The sequence below is a fragment of the Phalacrocorax carbo genome, chromosome 6 (genome assembly GCF_963921805.1).
Source record: "Phalacrocorax carbo chromosome 6, bPhaCar2.1, whole genome shotgun sequence".
NCBI classification, from domain to species: Eukaryota; Metazoa; Chordata; class Aves; order Suliformes; family Phalacrocoracidae; genus Phalacrocorax; species Phalacrocorax carbo.
The window spans coordinates 14,819,241-14,836,500 of NC_087518.1; the positions used below are offsets into that span (position 1 = coordinate 14,819,241).

Below are 17,260 nucleotides of genomic sequence, written 5' to 3' on the forward strand. Positions count from 1 at the left end.
CATATAAGCCTGCCAAAGCCCATTACAATAAATGAGTGCTCATCCAATAAGCTTCTGTGTTATGTTTTGTGGCTTAAGCAGGTGAATGCTTAAGCAGGTGAATGCCTTGTTCCAGGCCTTGAACACTTATTCCCACCAAGCCTGTATCTTGCTCTATGCTGAATCAGCTCCAGGATACAATGACCCACTAAAATAACAATACAGTCAAAAATGGCCCTGTATTTTTAGCTGGACCACAGAAAATTCTGGACAGTTAATGAGATTTGTTTTCTCATGTCATGTTGTCTGAGACATGTTGATGTTTATGGGACTGCATCTTTTTAGCCTTGTGCAACCTCTGTGGCTAAACCTGTCTGTTGGCTTTACTAGTGCAGTTGGTTACAAGCATCAATTTGTTAGATGCTCAGCTACTGCAGTAACAAAAAACAGTAGTAATTCTATTGAAAATAAAATAGAAAAGGCTGAAGAGCAGATGTTTACAAGCTTCTGCAAAGCACCACCGTTCACAGTATAGCAGGTACTACAGCAAGAGACAAGACCAACAACCCTCAGCAATATGCTACTTGAAAGCAACTTTTATTAGTATATAAACAGTTCAGTGAACCCCAGCTGTGACCTACAGTCCCCCAAATGCAGTGGAGGTGAACAGTTGTGCAAGTATAGAGTACATTGCTTTCACCACCCTGGGCAGGCTTGTCTTGCCATGAAAGACACCAGAAACAAGAAAAAAAAAAAGTGACAGACAATTGGAAAGGGACTTTTATTAGGTGAAAGAGAGAGGCCTAGTGAAACGGTTTTCAAATACTGTTTGTTTCATATGGACTAATGATGCTGGGAAAGAAGCTTGTTAAATGCTTCAAACCCCTCCAACATATTTAGTGAAGGTACAGATAAAATACATTTCCCCACATCCAAATTATCTCCTACAAAATAGGGAAGACCAGACTATTTCTAGAAAGAAAAAATCCAGGTAAAAACACTATTCAAAATTCTTTGTATGTAATAGAGGAACAAAATAGAACAACTGTGATACAGGTTTGCAGGTCACTTGTGTTTGTTGTTAAAGATTTAGGCACAGATTAATGTACCACTAACTATTCTGTATCTTCCCCCTACCTGAAAAGCTCCCTCCCATCCAGAGTTGACTGACCTAAACTTCAGTATTTCTTTTTTTGCCAATTACTATAAACAGCAGAAGAAAGTGATGTTCAAAGTAGATGCTACCTGTATGTGTACTCCAATTTTACCAGGTGCTAAAGTTACCCTTATTACCCATATTAAGTGGGGAAGCAAAATGCTTCCAAATCAATTACAACCTTGAATTTAATATGGCTATTTGTTGACAGAAAGTCTACTCACTGATAATTAAACAACATCTTTTCAGGAGGTAGTAGGGACAAGTACACTGTCCACTCACTAAAACAATGGGACACAGTAACGGTAAGTGAACAAGACCATTTCTGAAGTTACTTTAAAAAAATCTTTGTCATGACAGTAATTACAATGAGGTTGAATCAGCTAAATCAATTTGTTTTCAGGTTCTGCATTTTGTTCTGAATTAAACAGGGTTCAGTTTGTACAGTCTTATAAATCAGAGTAAATTCATAGATCTCTTAAAATAATTCTTAATCCTTTAAAAACACTGATAAAAAGGTATATGATAATTCAATTTTCAAAAGCCCCCGTCTTAAATATATTTTTCCTATTAGGATATAAAAAGGGAAAGGAAGACTTGTCATGTAAATATTCTGAAGTGTGATAATATTCAGTAGAACCATTGAACACATGAGCTTTCCAGTAATCATTCTGACCTTCTGTTTAGTAGCATACAAGCCAGGGCGTAACCTCAGTTCCCCAGCAGTAAATCAAGTTTTGTCTTTGAAAACCCCCAAAAGCACCACACAAGAGCTGAGCTATTTCCACTTTAAGTCACATATTAGTGCTATGTGATCAGAAGGATGTGAAATGCTTGGCAAAGCCTGATGGGTTGTTACTTCTTCATGACTTGGCAATGGAATCACCTGTTCAACCTCTAGAGCATTTTTATCAATGAAAATGTAGTCCAGACATCCATGAAACCCACCAACGTAGTTTGTATAAGCAGGTTCTCCACAAGCACTTAGCAGTTTGAAAGGATGGCTTAGAGGCATATTGCACCTTTCCTCTTCACCATTAGAGACCCAGTCTTCATGATCTTCAGCAATGCCACCAGTGTTTATAAAACTGTAAGTTCCAGATGATGGCGTACTATTAAAATCTCCACAGAATATGACTGGTATGCTAGGATACAGATCACATGCTACGTGCTTGATGTGAGACAAGGCTACAGCGATTTGGATGAGACGGATATTTCCACCTTAAAATATAAAAACATATTACTTTAAACACTTCACAGCAGCATCAGTGGAATTTCCCAAGTTGTTCATTTAAGCATGTGTTATGCATTGCCCTGAAACAGTAATCTCATTTTAAGTTTTCTGTGCATTACATTTTAGAATAGCTTTCTTAAATAAAGAAGCTTTTGAAGTTTGTAACTATGAAAGTTTTAAAGAGGAAGACCATGTTTTAATTTAAACTCGCACATGAACCTTGAAACATCCATGTTATAGCAGCTTTCCATTTTGTGACAACTGTCCTCTAAGTATTCCTGAAAGGCACAGAACCAAAAGAAAACTAATTTAAAAGAGGAGAATCTCTTGTAAAAAGCTTCTGTATCCCAATTTTGTTGCCCTTCTTAGAAGTACCCCAACACAACTCCTTCATGTACAATAGGATTGGGAAGCCATGAGCACACACAAAGCTATCTATATTTTATGGTCTATTCTTTGGGTGAATTGTGCATGACTTGCCTTGCTTTCAGCTGTATTCTACTGACTTCCAGGCAGACTAGAACAATTTTACTCTAAGAAAAACAAAAAAAGAAATGGGCCTAGTAGCCTGGTTTGATTCATCTATTTAAGAAGCAAGGCAGGAAACTGTCAGTTCCAGAAGAAAAGGTTATACATGCAAAACAGTGGGGGAGAGAAAAAAAATATTCTCCCTACAAAAAACAAAACTCTTTACAAACCCAGTCGTCTTACATGCAGAAACATGACAAAATTACCTTTCGGATGCCAGTATAGGTGGGTATTAGCTACACAGATCTTCCTGGAAGGATCAGTTGTAGACTGAAGAACTGAAACCTTCAAGAGAAAAAACAATGTTTGGTAAGTCTTAAACAGAGAGGTTACACGTTTTTTTAAAAATGCAATGGTTTGTATGGTCTGTATGGCCTGTATGGTCCAGTTCAAAGAACCTGATGCTTATAACTAATGAACAGTACAGCTCCTAGGCTGAGTCTATTTATGTTCTATATAAGGTTTGGATGTTAGCCAATATATTTCCAACGTTACCGCTGCATCCAGGTACTTGGCAAATGTTCTTTCTCCCTAAGTGTCTGGTTTCGCTGTGTTTTTTTCCTTCAATCCATTCCATATTTTTCATAAAATGTCACTAATACTGTACCATTCTTAGCTACTTTTATCTTCTATTCTTCCACCTCTGCAACAGGACTGGAGCTGCATCTCTGGCATCAGCAAGCAAAGTGTAGCATTGCATAGTTGTTAAATTGAATGTAAATTTAGAGGTGATTGCAGTTATCAATGAAAGCTTGTTAGTTCTACGCAGCCCATGACTATGAAACTTTTACCAATGAGTGTTTCTGAAATTCCTCACACAGACCTGGATCTTACACATTGTACTTAAAGGATAGCTCTGCTGGCAGACCCACTGGCATCAACAAGCTCACAAAACTGTCCAACCTTATGTCTCTCCCTACTGCCACTTTGTAAAGTGGCATTATTAAAACAAGCCAAATTAACCTGATCTCTTTTACAACTGACAGGTTTTAAGTTTTATCAAACACATATTCTGACATATGAGACTAAGTCGTGAAAAACTCGGCAGCCAATACCACCATTGATACCAGGCCCAGACAGCTGTCGTCATCTTAAATGAATAATTTTGCCTTTTTTACCAAATTTTGGTAATTCCATGTATCCATTTCAGTAAAACTTCAATGTTTTGTTCTTGTTCCTAAGGTGCTCTATTCACTACCCTAGCTAACAGAGAACAGACCACCACCGTTCTGTCTGTGTTTCAGGCTGTTAATCCTTCGCCTCCCTTCTGCTGTAGTTTGATGCCCTACAAACCTAGCTTGGCTGCACCTGCCTGGAGACAGTGGGACAAGGAGAGGGGAAAGAAGAACGCATGTAAAAGCTCACACCTGCAGCACAGATGATCTCTGCAGCACCTTCTCCAGCACCAAGGGGTACTTGGCCAGCTTATCACACAGCTCCTTGTGCAGCGGGTCCGAGAGCAGGGCTTCACTGAAAGCGATGTCGTGCTGGCTAAGGAGGCTGAACTTGTCCCTGCGGTAGAAAGTGGCCAGGCCTTCGTGCTGCTTGTCCTTGATCTTGAAGAGCCCTTCGAGTCCAAAAGCATCTAGGGCTGGAGCCAAGCTGTCCACGAAGACGGACTTATCCACCTCTTGCAAGCAGATCAGGTCGGCGCTGTAGCCCGCCAGCTCCTTCTTCAGCAGGTTCTGCCGGTAGTCGAGCTCCAGGGCGTACGGGGCGCAGTACGGGTAGAGCACGGTACGGGAGAACTCCGTCTGGGCGTAGGTGTCGGCCAGGATGTTGTAGGAGACGGCGCGAACGGAGCCCTGGCCGCAGACCTTCTTGGTGTAGAGGTGCCGGCAGTCGAAGGTGCAGGCGCCGGGGCCGGCCTCCACGGGGCCGCTGCTCTCCACCTCGCGGGGCGGCCCGTAGCGCCGAGCTCCGTCCCCAGGCGTGCACCGCAGCTTCAGCCGCAGCCCCACCAGCGCGTTGGACGGCGTGAAGACGCGCTCGCCGGCAGCCGCCGCCTCCACCCAGCCCGGGCCGCCGCCCCCGCCCTCCGCGGGCCGCTGCTCGCGGTACCAGTGGAAGAGGCAGTGCTGCGGCGCGGCGAACTCGGCGCTCACCTTGGGGCAGACGGGGAAGCCGGCCAGGAGCGAGCGGGGCAGCCGGAGCTCGGTGAGCGCCGGCGGGTTGCGCTCCACGCGGTACCGCGCCTCCCCGATCTGCAGCACGGCGCCGTCCTGCCAGGCCGCCGCGTTGGGCACCTCCTCCGCCAGCGCCTCCCCGTCGCGGGAGAAGAGTCGCACGGCCGGCACCGGCGCCGCCGCCGCCGCCTCCCCCCTCGCTGGGCCGCCCTCCGTCCGCCCCTTTTTGCTCTTCTTCGCCGCCTTGGCATGGCCCTTGGCGGCGTTGGTGGCGATGCGGGCCAGCGCCCGGCCCAGCGGCTCCGCCTGGTCGCGCTGCATGTGCTTGGCGCTGCCGTCGGGGAGCACGAACCGCAGGCTCAGCGTGGGCTCGGACGGCACGCACCGCACTACGGCCCGCTCCATGGCACCGCGGGTGGCGGGCGAGCCGCGGAGCCTCCCGAGGGCGGAGCGCAGCCTGCGCCACATGGAGCCGGCCCCGCCGCTCGCCCGCTTCCGACAGGCGCGCCCGGAAGCGACGGGCCACGCGCAGCCGCCTCAGCGGGACGGAGCGGGGCGAGTCGGGGCGGCACGGCGCTGTGCGGCGAACCGCCACGCCCGGGGGCGGGAGCCTGAGGACCCGGCCCGGGCTGAAGCACCGCCCCTGCGTGGCGCGGGGCCCGCGGCGCGCAAGGTGCGAGCGCCGCTGGCTGCAGGCGCCGCCGGCTGCGCTCCCTCACCGCGAAGGCCCGCCTCCTCAGGAAAGCTTCCGCGGCCACGTGGCAAACCGCTGTCTGGAAAGGGGGGCGGGCTCCACGTAACGGGTAGACGGGCGCAAACTGCCCGTAGATAAATGTCGTGATACGACGGGCTTGTTTGCTGGTTGTGAGAAAACGTTTTCGCGTCTGGGATATTGAAGCTTCAGACCGAATAGTTTTGGGCTGCTGAAGCGCGTCAGGAAAGTGCCCAGGACTTTTGAAAACGGGTCTAAAATTCTCTGGTTGTTCTTCCAGCCCCTGCTCGTGCAACTATGCCTACACAGATATAAAATTAGGATTTTAAAGTGACTTTGTCAAATGCGGGCAATTGTATAGTAAATCTCTGGAATTTCTTAAAGTTTCCGTTTGTAGTTTTACAGAATGCAGAAGCTTACCAACAGCGATCTGATGTGTGAGGGTACTGTAACTTCTCCAGCATTATTGCTGTGATCTGGAACAATAAGGTGTCTGCTGTGCAGGCAGAGCACTGCAGCAGAGACTAAATGCCTTGCGGAGGCTGTATTAAGCCCTGTGGCAGGCTAGGAAGTTTAAGGTAAGATTTTTCCAAGTGTTTGCTTTTTTTTTTTTTTTCTTCTCTTTTTCTTTTCTATCACAGGAGTGTATTAGTCGTCTGCTATCGTTAAAATGCGACGAACCCCCTTTCTGTGACTAAAGAGGCCTTGAATGCGCTTTTCCTTCTGGGCAGGTGAACCTTGTTGGCAGCAGGACCTGGGCAGGCACAACTTCCTTCCGAGGGGTCGTGCCGCTTTCTTTTCACGGGAGAAGTCTGCCCTGAAAGCTGAGGAGACGCGGCCAAAGGTCTGGCCGTGGCAGGCAGGCCCTCGGGGAGCTGAGGAGGGCCGTGGCTGATGCCCGCGGGCGCAACGTGCTCTGTAGGCGGCTGAGAGTACCTCGGGCCGCCGCGTGCCTCTGGCCTTGGAAATGGCGCTGGGGAGCGCCCCTGTCCCGGCCGGGACACCCCCTGGGGACGCGCTCGGCCGGGGCCAGAGCCAGAGCCCGCCCGCCCTCGGCTCCGTGGCAACGCGTCCTTTCCTGAGCCGCCTCCGCGCCGCCGCCTGCCCGGCGCGCCCGGGACTGCGGGAGAGGTGAGGGCGGCGGGCGGCGGGCGGCCCTCCGTGGGGCTGGGGCGGCCGCGGGGGTTGATGCTGCTCTTCCCGCGGGGCGCCTGCGGGGGTTGGTTGATGCTGCCCTTCCCTCCACACCGGCGGGGCAGCGTCCCCGGGCCCTGCTGGGCTGATGAGCGCCAGGAAAACGTAATACTGCCCCGGCGTTCTTTAGCTGAGTTTTATGTCTTCTGTTGCCTCCACCACAACCCGTTTTAATTAATTTCTAGTACATAGCACTGATTTGGGAGGTAGCTTTGGCTTTCTGCTTCCCTGTGAGAGCCTGTGAAATGCAGTTGTGAGCTTGTGTATCGTGTTTCCAGGGGAACCCTACCCTGAATCGTCTGGGATAGCTATACTCAGCCACAAGTAAGACTTAAGCCACTATAGAAGTATAGTCTTTTAGTGAACCTGAGTCTAGCCGCACAACAGGTTTTTTTTCTTTCTTTCCCTTTTTTTTTTTCTATTTTTCTGTCTTTATATGATGCAATTCTCAAACTTGGCTTGCCAAGTATCTTTAACTGTGATCACCCAGTTATCTGCTCTGCATCTTCATCCTGCCCCCCAAACTAGGATTCCTGTTTGAAACCCATACCCATCTCTACTTCCTTGTTGCACAGCCCACCTACCCACAACCGTGGTCACAGCCAGAACTCCCATATGCTTAGCTTGAATCCTATACCCACCCCACCATATTACAAGCTGCCTTTTCATGGGGAATCGATGTCCACAGGCCAGGATTTAGCCACATCCCCTCAGCTTAGCCACATTAACACCTTGCTTGCTTTTTTTCATCATAGTAATCTCAGTTTAGTCTTTGCTCAACTTAGCCTTGCTTTTGAAAATGCATGCCTTGGCATACTGTGAGTATTATTGAGAGAGCCCAGGATTGCTGCAGCTTAGAAGAGTAAAGTACTGCCCAGCACCTGCTTGGTATTTACAGAGGCACTTGTTCTGGTAGCTCAGATAAACATTTCCAGGCAGGCAACTGAAATGAAATTGTGCCCAGCTCTGCCTTAGGTAAATACACAAACACTCTCCCTAGGGTCTATTGATGGAATATGTTTATGTGCAAGATAGCAGGCTGCTTGAGAACTCTAAGTTCACCAAAAAAATTTAAGCATCACAAAATTATTTCTGAATAGTCTCCAATTTTACACTGCTCTTTACAAGATGTTCATGTAGTTTCTTAACCTTTCCATATATAGAATAGAACTTTTAATGACTACTTTGCAGATAGAAAATAAGCTTAATTCTTTTTTTTTTCCTTTAGGAACATGAAAAGAAGAATAGGGTACACTTTTTTATAGAAATGCTTTCTTAATAATTTAATAGTTGTATAGTGTCTAAAGAATCACTTTCTCATAATTTTGTTCCCATTTGCTTGACATTGTGGTGAAGCTGTAAGTCTGTGTTGATGTCATTATGAATTTTTTTTCTTTTCTTTAAAGACTGCCTCTCACTTCAGTAGAATTCTAGGATCTGAAGCTTTATCTTTACAGTAATACCAAACATCAAGGATGCTTTTGGGAATTTTTTTCCCCCCATAACTTTAGAGGCCACCCTTGTCAGAATTTGTTCCACATTATCTACCACGGGTGGACTTAACAAGGCAGTAATTTTTTTTAGTGACCAGACAAGAAAGGAGTAGGTAGTACCTACTGAAGCCACGGGAACAGCAACACTGTCTCAGGCCCCATCAGAAGAGGGAACGTGCCTACATCAGGGCCAGCCTGGTACAGTCTGCCCGGGGGGTTCATGGGCTGCTTTTCTGGTGTATTCTGTGCTGTGTACAGCTGGTGGATTAACACTTAGATTTGTAATAGAACTGTACTACTATGCAATGTGCTAATCTTGAGTTAATAGAACTGTACCATCGTTTTTTACTATTGCAGACTTTGTATGTACATGCTTCCTGTTGAATTTTGCCATTTTAGCATATACAGTACTTTTCTTTTTTTCTGAAAGCTAAGCTTTCTTACCTAGATTGTGGAAATCCAGAAGGATACCTCATTTTACATCTTAGGTTCATTCACCTTGGTACATACATCTGTTAAACTGCTTTCTGGACAGGATTAATTATATTCTACAATATTGTTTTTGTTATGGTTTTAGATGGCAGACTCCAACAGAGCACCTTCCAATAAAAAGGCTTTGAGAACTTTGTTTCTTCCTGCTATTTTACCTTCATCAGTCACATCTGATACGTCACCAATACAGAATAAACTATTGACATACCGAAGATGCAACGAACAGCAAAAGATGCTTAATCGGTTACTGTGAGTGTCACGTAATTCAAGAAGTGTTGAAATTCAAATGAAAGAAACATTGCACATTTCACATCTGAGAAATAATAAATGTGTTTTGTTAATTTTAGAGGTTTTTGATGCCACTATTGCAGTGCTGAACATTTTCCATTGAAAATCATTAGTAATAGAAGAACATTCGATGGAGTCTTTGATATCTTTTCTTTTACAGCACCCAAAATCAGCTTAATGTGTGTTTGTTGGGGTGAGTTGTGAGGAGAAAGTGGCCTTCACATTTTGAACATTGTTTATGATAGACTGAAAAAAATCCTTTCTCTTTATGAAATCCTTTTTCAAAGATAATCGAAGTCTGGATTACTTGCTTGCTTTTGTATGAATGATCCAAACGTGGGTCTACTTCTAACAGGCTTCTTTGTCACTATCTCAATGCGTTTGCTGCTGAGCTTAGTGATCTGTGTTGCTGTCAGAGGAGCACAGCTGCCAAGATGATTGGTAAATTCACATAAAATTGTCTTTCAAGATTTTCATTTGCAGAGGAAAGACAACAGGAAAAGGCTGCTTTCATGTATTTGTTGTAGGTCTAATAGAAAATTAGGGTTTTTAAAATTTTATTATTTTGGTAGGAATTTATTCCTGAAATATCTATATTATTTTCAGGAACTTACTGAAGAATAGACATGCTGATTATTTTGGCATTAATGTGAGAGGATTATGTGGACTAGGGTTGCATTGTTTATAGTAGTATTATGAAATATATAGCAACCTGCATTTTCATGTAAAAGATTAAAAAGGTAAGGAAATCTAATGGTATTTGGTAGGATTAAAAAGCACAGAAAAAAATGTTTTGGCTTTCAGAAGAAGAAATAGAAATTGAAGATCTACAGACAGTCTTAATCAATTTAAAATATTGTCACTGGTATCAATTTTATTTTCGTTGGTGTGGGTTTTTAGTCATTCCATTTGCTGTGACTAGATTTGGTGATGGTAACCAGTTACTGAACTAATTCCTATGCAATTGACGTTCTATTTCAGTGGCTAAATTTTTAAGGGGCCAAGTATTACAGGTTGTTTTATCTTGAAAGATACTTGTATATGTCCCAAATTGTTGGCTTCATTGGATTTAGGCAGTGGTATAAAACCAAACTGCAGGATTGAAGTCTGAGGAGAATTGATCACAGAAGGGAATCTCACATGTGCCAAAGATAAGTGAGGGGGTTTGCCCCCCCCTTTTTTTTTTTTAAATAATGGTAGCAACAATCAGTTACAGAAAGCAGTTAATTTATATAGAACTTAAAAGTAGAGAAAGCTGTTTCCTTTCTTTTAATAGTTTAAAGGCTGTTATAATGCAAACCTAACAAATGAGAAGTCTTAATTTTAGCTCTTGGGAAGTAAATCCTGACCTTTCAATGATACCTGCAGTAGCAGCGTGGAGTTTTTAGAATGCAGGTGTTCAGTATGCTGAAAATGTCAAATATGGTGTAGTGATACTTTGCTGTGCGATAAGATGACTGCTGACCAGGCATCTGACAGTGACTATTCTGCTGGAACATTGATCCAGTTACATTTTTGTACAAAGTGAACTGCCTTCTAAATAAGGTCCCATGAAGTAATGATTTGACTGTATACTTGAAACTGGCAGTCGAACTTCCACTTGGGAGTTTCTAGCTGAGTTATATAGACATAAGGCTGAAATGCTCTTTGCAGGATATGTACAGTGTGTCCCAAAAGGATGGACTGAAATGTTTTAATGCATGGGGTCAGCAGGACATGTCAACATTAACCATTCAAAGTTCTCTGATAGTTATTTAGCAATTTATAACCACAGGCAGTAAAAAAAGAGCTCATCTTAAAATAAACAGCTTTAGGAGTTTTGTTCTGCACCTTTTTTTTTTTTTTTTTTTTTTCCCCATAATACAGTTGGGCAAGATCTGGTGTAGTTGTTTGAGGAGAAGTAAGATATAATCCTAGCAGGAGGACTGTGCAATTGGATGAGGTGAATCAAGCATGTACATATTGTGATTGTGGTCAAGATAAATGGCTCTTCATATAAGAGAAGACAGAGTGTACAAAGGCAGCCTTACCTTTTAGTGATCAAAGAGTTGGTAAACATTAAAAAACCAGTTGTGTTAGTTAAAACAATAGCATTATTTTTAATGTATTATTTGTAGTTTTTGTGCACTTCTGACTCTGTTTTACTTTAGAATTGATCGAGCTTTAAAAGTCTATCACAAATCCATGGAAGAAAAATATCACAGAGACCCTGTACGTCCTATCCCAGAACTGCCTTCCACTGTGAGAAATTATTTCTTTAATAATTTAACTGTTGCCTGTTTTGTTCTTTGTTATTGGGGCATTTATGCCTCTTACTTCTTAGTATTTACTTAAAGATACTTATATCAATCCTTAGTAATTCATAAATGTATTTATATGCTCAGGTAGTCCCATTGAAATTGATACCTGTATATCTACAGAATAAAGTCTTTATTTAGGAATAATATTTGTTAAATTTTGTATTTCTGATTTGTTTGATTATGTGTTGTTAATACGTTACAATTTTCTGTTCCTTTTTATACAGATGAACAGTGAGCAAAAACAACGAAGAGTGAGTTAAATTCTTCTGCTTTTTTAGAGTAGAAGAGTGAATATTCTTTATTCAGGGGGGTTGAGTATGTTACGTGGAATTAATGGTGGTTAATCACTAAAAGCTTTTTCAGTAGTCTTGTTGGGGAAAAATGGATAGGAAGCAAAATAGGAATTTTTCCTGGTGGTCCAATAGAAGGAAATTGTTTTTCTATTACAGAAAGTATGTCCATCAGCAACTTAAGTTTTGATCTAAATCTTAGTTAAAGATCATTACTTAGAAAAAATTCTCACAGGCTTCAGGATTTTTTCAGTTGAGATCCTAGATGGTACTTTAGCCTTTACAAAAAGTAGTCTTTGACATTGTTCACCTGATTTGAAGAACACGTACAAATCCTGGAATTTGTGAATAGCTTTTAAAATAAGACTTTATCTCTGAGAGCCACTTTAAACTCACATTAGCACTGAAATATTTAGTAGCTGAAAGGAACATCTATTTTTCCTAGCCAATGTTAGGTAAACTCATTTTGAAGACAACAGAGATTCAGATCCCTTTTTGTTTTGTAACAAAGCTGTCACTCAAAAGCATAAATAACTATTTATTTGAAAAAAAAACCCAAACCCTCCTATCTGTGCATATTTTTTGCTAGATAAATATTTTTGAAACAACAATAACAGGAACCTTGAACTGGTTTTTTGTCGGTCATAAACTTCACCAGAGAACCAAGGAAAATGTCATACTACAAAGTACAATATTTTGTATTTAAGCATTGAGACACGGAAACCGTTTTACCAACCATAGAGTAGCTTTTAGTGTATTAGTCAGTGAATGCTGAAAAGATTAGATTACGTTGCCTGCCCTTAAGTGTAAGAAATAGTGAATAAAGAGAGACTTCATTGTCAAGCCTAATGCAAAAATACTTACACAGCCAATTATTAGACCTCTGACAGTATTGTCTTTTCAGACAAACTATCTCTTCATGAAGGAGTGTGTGCGAAGTAATCCAGTGGTTCCCATTCAGCAGCAGTGGCTAATGTCAATGCTCACGTTGGTGCCACAGTCGCTTATGGAAGGCAAAGATAGAGAGCTGTTAGTTGAAAAGCTTTTAGGGGAGATAATAAGGGATTATGAAATGAGCATGAGAAGATGTATGGGTAAGTACCAGAAACTACACAGTACTAATATTAATATATTAATGTGTATATATATATATCTCACAAGCTGTTCATGTTCTCCTAATGAAAATAATTTCTGTGGATTGTTCTTTCAGCCAGGAATAATCTTTATAATTAAGCACCGATTTCTCAAATGTGTATTGGCCATAATGTTTAAGGCAAAACTTGATGGTTTTATTTGGACTAGTGAAAAGGTAACCAGCTGAAGGTATAATTCAAGCAAAGACAAAGGCAGCTGTAGACTTCATGAGAGAAAGGTTGATTGCTGATTACCTTATTTCATTAAGTCTTTAACCTGTTTAATTAATTTGATGCAAGTATGTATCGCTGTTACCTGCTAAAGTAGAAACTTTTAACGTATCAGTCATTCTTTTTTCTGCCTCTTCAGGAACAGCAGCTTTTAAGCTGTTTATCCACAAGCACATCCATAAGTTTTCTGATGCTGCTTTCTATGCATGAGGCAGCTCACACTAAAAATCTGCAAAGATAATTAGCGGTTTTCAGATATCACTCATACAACTCACTTAGATTTTTAAGCTTTTTTAAAATAGTCATGAACTGGAATTTTGAAGGTGTATTCACTTGAAATCATGTATTTTTTAATATTTATTTACGGTTATAGTATCTGAAATCTGAAGTTGAGCCAAACTTTGTCAATATTTTGGGGGATGGGTGATCCTTTTAAAAATGCAGATTAAAAAACCACACAATTTTGCACGGGTCTAACTTTTTTGTAATGTCCTCAGTGGGATAATTATAGTTATGCGCTACAATTATATTAAATAAAATTGCCATAAATACTTAGAATCATAGAATATCTCAAGTTGGAAGGGACCCAGAAGGATCATTAAGTCCAACTCCCTGTTCCTTGCAGAACTATCTAAAACTAAACCCTGTGACTAAGAGCGTTGTCCAGATGCTCCTTGAACTCTGACAGGAGTGGTGCCATGACCACTTCCCTGGAAAGCCTGTTTCAGTGATTGACCACCTTCTCAGTGAAGAAATTACTTAAGTGCTTAATTATTTAATTTTTTAACTGGTTATCTGAAAACCTTCATGAACAGGGGACAGAACTGGAATTAAGCCACCTGAGTCTGTCTGGATATTTAGCAGAAGCTGTGATTTTGAGTTACCTTTGGGAGAGGTTGTGTTTTGAAGACTTGGGTGATAGTTACCTTTCCATCCTACTATATGCTTGGTTCAACCTGGAGAAGGAGTGAGGAAGTACAGTGCCTATTGAATATAGCTTAATTTTCTTCTAATGATCTTTTTTTTCCTTAGTGCGAAATGTTCTTCTTAAACCAGATGTAAAAGGACTTGAAGATGAAGAAGAGGCACCTTTGCCTTTATTACCTCTGTGAGTGGATTAAGTTAGCAAATAACCCACTGGCAAAATGCGCTCAGTTGAATGAGTGAAATTCTTGTTGGGCTGAATGAACAGAGTTATGGCACAGTATTAATTCTGGAGCCCCTTAATGAGACAATTTTTTCTGTCTGTAGAGGATCTTACATTTGAACACCTTATATCTGAATACTTTACAAAATTTTAGCACTGGCGGTGTTTCATCGCTGTTGTTACAGTTACACAGAGCAGCACTAATGACCGCAAATTACTCTTCTGGCTCTGAGTGCCCAGACACTAAAGTCATATTGCAGCCACCTCTGGAATGGAGTGTGTGCGTACAGGGTAGTTTACTAGCAGACAGCAGCATTGTACAGTACTTGAAGATGTTAAAACTGCATCTAAAGCTAAGGTTTCCTATGACCTTGGTGTTATGAGGTGAAACCTTGAGACCAAAGGAAAGGCTATTATGCTCTGCCAAAATAGAAGAGGAATTCAGGTAAACAGAATATAATTATGTGAACTGCACAGTTTACTGAAGCATCAGAATGTATGCCATCTAAATATTGATGATAAATACTTCCTGTTAGCAGTTGGTGAAGTTAGAAGCTTACATTGTTTGAAAGAGCTTCAGAAAGAGCAGGTGGTCTGAAAATACTCTGGAGTATAAAACATGGTTGATCAGACAGAGTATCTTTACGGTTTCCACTGCATCATATTGAGGGTATGTGTATGGTACTTAAATAACTATTCATGTTAGAGAATAAGCTTTTTAATGCTACTTTTTATATGTAAGAGTGTTTTATTCCACTATTGCGTGAGCTCTTCACTTTTTGTTTGTTTGTTTTGGTGGTTGTTGGTTTGGGGTTTTTTTTCCCCAGAGGCCTGGATTTTTCTAGACCATGGCATAACAGTTTTATCCAAGCGAAAAATCAGATCCTTTCCAGCTTGCACATTCTCCACCCCACAATGAAAACTCTCCTGGATTGTGGTTATGCAGCATTTTCCACCTTTCTTATAGTGGATTTCTCAAGTTTCAGGTAAAGTCTGTTTTGGTGAATTATTAACCTGTATAGGTTCTTGAAGCTCAATTCTGTTATTTATCATAGGCTTTTCTATATAATAAACTTCTTCAATGTGTTATTTAATGTTCATTGAATAGGTTACTGTGTGTTATGAAACATTTTAGCTTTTCCTTTCTCTGGGGCGTATATATATTTTATTGGTGCTTAAATTTCTGCCAGTATTCAGCCCTTTTGTTTTATGTTATGCCTTTAATTCTGTAAAGATATCCTCATTGTTTATTTAATCTTCATGCCGTGATCCCCATAGATCTCTGGTTGAAGTAGCATTTGAAAAAATTACTTCTAGTAGTATTACTGTCTGTGGGGAATTCTATGCTAACCCTGAAGATCAGAATTCTTGCTGGTTTTCCTGAGCTGAATTTTATTTTTAATCTTGGAATTTTTAGTTTTCATAATTTTCAATATATTTTTCCTCATTATATTTTCTGATAAGTGTTCTTTATTTCCTGGGGTTTGGGGTATTTTTTTCCTTGTATAAGTCTACAGAAGTGATGCTTAGTTTCCCCCTGTGCTTTCTGCTAAAAAAGAATGGGTTTTTGTAATACAGTGTAAATTACTGTTACTTTACTTCATGGGTTTTTACTTTTTTTTGTTTAATGAAGCTGCCTGTAACTTTCTTTTCTAGATTGAAAAGGCCAATTGACTCTGAATCTTTAAAGACTGATGTCTCTCTAAGCTGTTCTAAAGCAGAAGCTAAGATATTGAATACGTGGTATCAAAGAGTTATCAGTCTCTTTACTCAGAAGCAGTCATTGAATGGTGTTAGGTTCGATCAGGTTGACTCTTTTTATAACTGTGTGGCTACACTTATGTCTAATCAGGTAAAAGTCTTTCCTCTCCGTGATAAACCTAATGTGAAATTTAGGTAATTTTAATGAGTCAGCACACTATATGATATGGGGCCTATTTAATTAATCATTGTTAGCCATCTGTTGCATATAATCCAGTAAGTATTCAAGATGTTAAATACTTTTAACTTCCCTCATTTAAAAGAAATACATGGTCTTGTCTGTCTTTTTCTTCTAGCTTTTTAGATGCAGAAAATTTATTCATTCTACCAACTAGATTGTAATTAGCTTAAAGAAGGAAATACCTCACTGTTCTCAGGACCTTTCCTATCACTAATCTTGGCACTACAATTACATGTCGTATATTAGCAAAACGAACAAAGCCTGGTCTCTCTTTTGGAAGAAAATGTACCTACACAAACAGACTGGAAGTCCAGCTCTGCCAACGTGTATGCCAGTGGCTATAGTTGTGCAAAATTTCCAAACACATTTTTTTTCTGTAGAAAATGATACCACAATGCTTTGCAAGTTAATTTTTTTCTCCCTGATTATTTATGTCATATGGATGTTATATCAATGATCATCTATTTATATAAATATATATAACAATCATGTATTATATCAATGGAAGTTATATGAAGCGTTTCTCAGTTAATTTTTTTAGGATTTTCCAATTGCTTTATTTCCTAATAATAATAGAACAAGAACATTCAAATGAAATCACTGATTTCAGATGGCGACAATTGTTTTTCAAAGTTCTTAGTTTACTGAAAATTAAAAATCCTTTAACTTCCAATTAACTTAAAGCATCTGTTGTTTACATTGTTCTATTTAAGAGTATAACAGTCTTTTGCAGTTTGAGAGGGCAGTCATTTTTAGGATTAAACCTTTATTTACTTTGTAGAAAAATAACGGAACAATAGTCTAATCAAATAATTGTCAAATTAAAAAAAAAAAAGTTGGAGAAAAATGCATTCCAGATACTTCGTTCATACATGTATTAGTAATAGACCCTCTTTTGCAGCGACAGTAAATTTGTGGGCTTTACCAAAATGTTTGTTTACTTTTCATTAGTTTACATCCTTTAAGGGTTGGGGCTAATGCCCGTTGAAGTAATTAGAAAAAGTCACACTACTTC

The 17,260-nt window shown here is 40.9% G+C and overlaps 2 protein-coding genes across 10 annotated transcripts in view; one reads left to right on the forward strand and one right to left on the reverse strand.

Moving 5' to 3' along the window:
- Window positions 1-555: 555 nt before the first annotated feature.
- Window positions 556-5,596, reverse strand: PDE12 (phosphodiesterase 12). The gene is made up of 3 exons (XM_009508044.2): window positions 4,265-5,596; window positions 3,104-3,182; window positions 556-2,356 (listed from the first exon to the last, which is right to left on the reverse strand). The coding sequence occupies exons 1-3, from the start codon at window positions 5,489-5,491 to the stop codon at window positions 1,914-1,916; spliced, it is 1,749 nt and encodes a 582-aa protein (XP_009506339.2). The 5' UTR covers window positions 5,492-5,596; the 3' UTR covers window positions 556-1,913.
- Window positions 5,597-5,856: 260 nt separating this feature from the next.
- Window positions 5,857-17,260, forward strand: part of DNAH12 (dynein axonemal heavy chain 12) — a 76,859-nt gene continuing 65,455 nt past the window's right edge. For all 9 annotated transcript variants that reach the window (XR_010373322.1, XR_010373323.1, XR_010373324.1 and 6 more), the window contains exons 1-8: window positions 5,857-6,313; window positions 9,000-9,163; window positions 11,353-11,443; window positions 11,727-11,753; window positions 12,697-12,886; window positions 14,189-14,264; window positions 15,131-15,289; window positions 15,960-16,155. Coding sequence is in view for 6 of the 9 variants with exons in the window: in XM_064453846.1 (XP_064309916.1) it covers window positions 9,000-9,163; window positions 11,353-11,443; window positions 11,727-11,753; window positions 12,697-12,886; window positions 14,189-14,264; window positions 15,131-15,289; window positions 15,960-16,155 (903 nt within the window). In the remaining 3 variants the exon portion in view is untranslated. The remainder of the gene's footprint in view (window positions 6,314-8,999; window positions 9,164-11,352; window positions 11,444-11,726; window positions 11,754-12,696; window positions 12,887-14,188; window positions 14,265-15,130; window positions 15,290-15,959; window positions 16,156-17,260) is intronic.

Coding starts and splice junctions, on each gene's coding strand:
- PDE12 (XM_009508044.2), bottom strand. CDS start 5,491: ATGTGGCGCAGGCTGCGCTCCGCCCTCGGGAGGCTCCGCGGCTCGCCC. Junction 3,183..4,264: donor AGAGATCATCTGTGCTGCAG/GTGTGAGCTTTT, acceptor TTTCTCTTGAAG/GTTTCAGTTCTTCAGTCTAC. Junction 2,357..3,103: donor CCTATACTGGCATCCGAAAG/GTAATTTTGTCA, acceptor TTATATTTTAAG/GTGGAAATATCCGTCTCATC.